Source organism: Cibotium barometz, chromosome 18 (genome assembly GCF_041138505.1).
Source record: "Cibotium barometz isolate CiBa-2024 chromosome 18, ASM4113850v1, whole genome shotgun sequence".
NCBI lineage: Eukaryota > Viridiplantae > Streptophyta > Polypodiopsida > Cyatheales > Cibotiaceae > Cibotium > Cibotium barometz.
In genome coordinates, this window is record NC_141063.1 from 21,965,707 (window position 1) to 21,971,706 (window position 6,000).

Below are 6,000 nucleotides of genomic sequence, written 5' to 3' on the forward strand. Positions count from 1 at the left end.
AGTTCAAACAATGCGGAGACTGTTCAGGTAGAGCGATCGACGCAAGGAGGGCGGAGGCAGACAAAGAAATATTTGCCTCCCTCGCTGGCCTACTTGCGAGCTTTTTTCCTTGTATAGTGCATGCTAATACATTAGCCAGCTTCTCGCTCACTTCCCCAGCACTGCAATTTATGGCTAAACTCGTGCACTTCCCTATGGCCGCAGTCACCTGCAAAGCGGGGGCCACACTCTGCAACAATCTGCCACAAAATGGGCCCCTGGAGTAACAGATGCTGCCAAGAACATTGTAGTATGGGATGGTTTGCATGTGATGCTTTTCCTCCTTAGAAGAAAAAACCATGGTGGAAGAAAGCTTGCTGCTGGGAGCCAAAGGAATTGGTACACCATTGCACTCAGAACATCTGATAACGATGCAATCTCGTCCACAAACTTGGACTGAAATAAAGTGATGACACCAATCTTGTGGTCTCGGTGAACTGAACACCAAGATGGTAGGATAACTCTCCCCTATCTGTAAGAGGAAAAGCTGAGGAGAGCTCCCTTGCTGAGAGCATGATCACGATCGGAGAGGATAAGTATGTCATCCACATACAGACCCGGAGTAAGAAACACAGAATTAGCATGCCTTGTATAGACATTTGATTAAGATTGCAGGCGTAGGTAACCATGAGAGATTGTAGCTTGAGATATCATTGACGTGGACACTGTTTAAGGCCAGACAGAGCCTTATGGAGCCAGCACACTTGATTAGGGTGGGCTACATGCTGGTATAAGGGTGGTTGCATCATGTATATCTCCTCCTGAAGCTCTCCGTAGAGGAAATGTCTTCACATCCAACTGGTGAAGGTACCGATCATGATGAGCAGCAATGGCGACCGGCAGACACAAGGAAGTCATCAAGAATGGGGAGAATGTTTCAGCAAAATCAAGCCCAGGGGTTTCTGAAAACCCTCGATCAATAAACATGCTTTGTAGCGCTCAATTGACCCATTGGCCTTGAGCTTGCAGCGCAGTATCCATTTATAGGTGATTGGGCGCCGACCAGGAGGGAGTTCCACTAGGCTCCAGCTGGAATTCTGCATCAGGGACTCGTACTTCGAGTCCATTGTTTGTCTCCAAAAGGATGCAGTGCCATGATGGGGTGGTGAAGGAAGTGGACCCTGTGGCACACCAGGTGGAACCGCTGCAAGAGGGACGGCAGGAAGCTGATCAACGATCCATGTGAAGCGGGTCGGTGTAATCTGCACTGAGGGGTGTCTGCTTCACTGGTTAGAAGGGCCAGCTCATGAAAAATGACGTTTTGCGACTGAAATGAAAAGCTCGCTTGTTGGGATGAAAGAGCTGGTATGCTTTGACCCCAAAGTGGTCATACCATACCCAACAAATACCAACTGTGTTGCCCTGCGTGCCAGCTGCGGTGGGGAGGATTGAATATGCAGGGGAGCCAAAGATCCGAAGATGGGCGAGATCAGGTGGCTGAACCAGAGGCTATAGGGTGTGGAATTTTCCAGAGTTGTTGAAAAAAGGCGATTCTTGAGGTAACATGCCGTAGCAACAGCCTCCTCCAAGTAGAAGTGCGCCAGGCCAGCTGTCTGGAGCATTGATCATGCAGACTCCATCAAGGACTGGTTCCTTCTCTCAGCACCATCTTCTTCATTGTGTTTTGACCAGGGTGTCCCAAGGGGTGCCAACGGAGAGTCTCCAAGTGACTCGTAGTCGGCAAGGCAGCAGTAAGAGAGCCCAAATAGGAGCCCGGGTGATGCCCAAGGGGTAGAGTTTCCTTGATGTGGGCATTTAATGTAGACCATCTTCCCTGTGGAGAGACAGGCCTTTTGATGACATTGTGGTGATGAAAGAATTTCCCCAATGTGTTGCCCCAGTGTGCTGTCAACTCGCTTACTGATAGCAAGTTCTTGGTTGGGCCAGCCAGGCATGTAGTACACCTTCGAAATGTGTGTGGTTTGTCCATCAGCAAGGACATGGATATCCCCAAAACCTTCGGCATGATGTATACTGTCGTTGTCAAGAAAGAGGTTACTTGACTGTGGAGCGGTCGACTTGGTGTGGTTGCTGCCTGCCCTGGGATGGTTCTGAGCGGGATTCCATCTCCCTGCCAAGGAGGCCTTAAAGCCTGTTACCGTGTCTATAGACTTGGCACCACCAAACGCGTGGTGTGAATCACCTGACCAAGGTCTGCAGATGAAGGTTGGCCAGACAACGGAGTCGTTATGAAGGCCCTCTAAGTGGTAGCAAGGGCTGCAAGCAACAGTGTAGAATGGGCTTGCTACTAGTTCCGACCAGTTCCTAATCCATCAGCTCCTGATCTGATCAGCTCCTAATCTGACAGCGCCTAATCCGATCAGCTCTTGATATGATCAACTCCTAATTCGATAACTCATCCGATCAGCTCTTAATCTTCCTCTTTCATGATCCGACCAGTCCTACTCCAGACACTTCCTATTCCGACCAGTCATGCTCTGACTAGCTCCTAGTCCGACAGCTCCTAATCTGACACTTTCCTGATCCGACCAGTTTATGAGAGGTTGTGAAGCTGTGCATATAGCTAGCACTACAAGAGGACTGGATCAGGCTAAACTAGCAGAAGACACCATGATTGAATCCTATGTCTTCCACACTCTTACTAATAGATAAACCCACTCCTGCAAGAATTTCACCTTCTGGACTCTTCTCACACTGAATTCCTCTGCTCTTACCTCTTAACTCACACTACACTCATTAAGACATCCAAATTAAGAGCCATAGGCAGTTAAGTCCTCCCTGACCCAATAGCTGTTGTCTCATAGCAATTCAACAACCAACAAGCAAATCACCCAAGCACGACCTTTTGACAACTCAGAGGCAATATTCAGCACGAAACCATAAATATTCTCAAAGAAGCTAAGTAAACATAAAGGTGTTTAATATTCATCAATTAGTAAATGAGATAAACAGGACACAAGATTCAAACAGAGCTCTTTAAGATCTTTCCTTGCTGAATTGATTGTGTTGACCCTATGTCTCATACATACACACACATACACGACGAAAGAGAAGAGGCTGAGAGACCACAACTTAGTGTTTTCTTATTCTGCAACAACTGCTGCATCTTCAATCCCTTCATCGATCATCCCCCCAAAACCATCAACTCCACAAGGCATATATATATATATATATATATATATATATATATATATATATATATATATATATATATATATCACAAAAGCACGACCTCCCCACTGTGTGTGTGTGTGTGTCGCGTTTCTCCCCCAAAACCTATTTTTATATAAAAACAAAAAGAAGACTATCTACCTTCCTCCTCCCAAAAAGGAATCTGTCGCCGCTCCGTACCCTCGAACTCCCTATTTCCTTCTTTCCTTTTTCGTCGCCTTTATTCTTCTAGATCTCTCTGCATCATCACAATTAGCTTGCCTTTTTTAGCAACTGCATGACCTTGTATGACTTCCTTAAATTTAACTACCCACCTGTCCTTTTATATGGGCCAAAAAGGATTATTGGACAACTATCTAGCCTATGCCCACTAGCTACCCCACTGATGCAAGGATGTTATTGAATGCAAGTACATCTAAGTGAGATCACATCAAGCAGCTCTACCACTATCATCTACACTATTGAAAAGAAGATCTTGGTATGTTGAAAACCTGCATCATAGACAACCCATCCCATGGAAGATGGTGCATTTATGTACCATCGCCAATTCTTTTACCATAGCTAGCCATCCCCCCATGTAAACTCTTGCTTTCTTGATCTTCTCGGCCACCTCCTGAATGTAATGGATTCCAACCCTAAAAATCGGATTCCACATAGTTTCCCATCATCCATACCATGCATACCATTTGCAATCCATATTTGAACTGAGTCCTTTACACAGTCATGATAAAGCATAAAAACCATTCCCATTTTGCCAACAACACATTTGACTCTAAGGTTGATGCATATCAACTTGTCCATGAACCCAAAGAGATCAGTTTTTTTCACCTCCAAGGATCAAGTGGCATCATGAAAACCAGCAAAACCGCCTCTAGGATCAAATGGCATATCCATATACCTATCAATTAAGAAGTCTCTATCTTCCAACATTATGTTTTCCAAAATACATGTAGCATCATATTCATGCTCATCAAACACCTCATGAAACATATTCTGCCCATAAGAATCATAATCCAAACTCATAAAGTTCTTTTGTGCATCATCCAAAATGGTCATCATTCCCAGATTCTCTTGAAATTCACTTTTATATTCACTTGTGTCCACATCCACCACAATATGGTCCAACTCAACTTGGATCATATTTAAAACATCTTCCTACCACCATACGTGAGAAACATAAACTTGTTTCCATCACATATGATACATGAGAAATCCATCACTGCATCATTCAAAATCCTGGTCAGTATCAAAAAAAATTCTCACCTTGCATAGGAAGAGGAGTTATTCCCATCTTGCTCTCATAAGTCATCAAGTCATGCAATGCCTCGTCTAGAAGCACATCCAAGTCTGAACCAATATCCATAACCGGTATATCTGCATCCAACCCATTTGAACATCCACACAAATCCTTATCCATTCCCACTCAAAGCAACATATCATTAGCATACTTATTCACATGCAAACATTTTGTCTTCTCCACCTGGTTACCTATCCCAATAATTGCTTCTTCATGTTGGCTTGCACAATATTCATCACATACTACACCAGGTTGCATATGAGCATCTTCGCTGAAAGCTTCCTTCAAAATCTCATCCATGCATGTACCTAGATCTTTTCTCACATAACTACCACATGTATTCATTCTTGCCAAAGATTCCAAGGCCAGCAGATCTTCCAATGCATCATCCAATACCATGTCAAGTTCCCCATCTATATCCTGATTACTTGTCTCACCTGTATCAACACTCTCATAACATGTGGAAAAATTCATGCGCATAGCCTCACAATGCATCCCTTCTCCATCTTTCTTACCTAACTCATGGCTACTACCACTCTCTGATGAGCAATCCGCCAACATCACCTGGATTTCCATCACCATGGGCCTCTCTTTTTGTAGACACACACAAGGCTCCACCTGCCCTACCTCTGCACTAGATCCTATCTCTAACATGGACTCACCATCACCATTGTTGTCACTATCCTCCTCAAACAAGCCATTAACTCCACACAGTTCCTAAACAACCATGCATCCACTCACCAATTGACTATCACACAGATCTAACATTAACATCCTTCTTATTGAGGCAAATATCACCCAACACATCTTCTTACTTTATAGAGAAAGTTCAAACAAACCACCCACCTCATCCAAACTCTCACAGTCATACTTAGTTGACATAATTTTTTCCATTGCATCTGTGGATAAACACATAGAAAGATCACTTGTAACACCTTCATCACCTTCCACCACCCATTGCCTTCTTGCATGCTTCCTCCTCTTCAAGTTTCTATGCTCCTGGTAACACGCATGATGCACTGCCTTTGCATATGTTTGGCACCCTTGTTGCAACACCTTACTTTGCAGCTTATCATTCAAACATTGAACAAAGCTAACTAGCTAAAGTGCTCCATGCACATGATCTATTATATCAAAGAAAAGGAGATAATCATACCATAGCTTTTCAAACCTAATTATGAAGTCATTGATAGGCTCATTATCCTCTTGACTTAGGTATTTCACACACCTTATACCTACTGATCAAAGCTTTGTGAAGACATCTCTACCTGTATTTGACCTCATTATCCAAACCCATGTACCATAGAAGTGCATATTCTTCCAATCTTCGTGTGAGAAACAATGCCCTAACTTTATCATCTTTGGAGTTGCACCTGCTCTTGACATCCTTAATTAAAGCATACACATTATCATGACCAGTCCTACTTTAGACACTTCCTGTTCTGACTAGTCCTAGACACTTCTTGATCCGACCAGTCCCTACTCCCGAGACACTTCCTCTTTGACTAGATCCTAATTGGACAGCTCCTGAT

The 6,000-nt window shown here is 43.8% G+C and overlaps 1 protein-coding gene across 1 annotated transcript; it reads right to left on the minus strand.

Annotated features, from left to right (window-relative positions):
- Positions 1-4,045: 4,045 nt before the first annotated feature.
- On the minus strand, positions 4,046-5,686 carry LOC147629073 (uncharacterized). The gene is made up of 2 exons (XM_086812944.1): positions 4,660-5,686; positions 4,046-4,545 (listed from the first exon to the last, which is right to left on the minus strand). Exons 1-2 carry the CDS (start codon positions 5,120-5,122, stop codon positions 4,418-4,420), a joined length of 591 nt encoding a protein of 196 aa, XP_086669070.1. The 5' UTR covers positions 5,123-5,686; the 3' UTR covers positions 4,046-4,417.
- Positions 5,687-6,000: the final 314 nt, after the last annotated feature.

Bases quoted from the DNA above. Each gene is read 5' to 3' on its own strand.
- LOC147629073 (XM_086812944.1), bottom strand. From the start codon at position 5,122: ATGTTAGAGATAGGATCTAGTGCAGAGGTAGGGCAGGTGGAGCCTTGT. The intron at 4,546-4,659 runs GTAACCAGGTGG...GGTTGGATGCAG, and splicing joins AGAAGCAATTATTGGGATAG to ATATACCGGTTATGGATATT.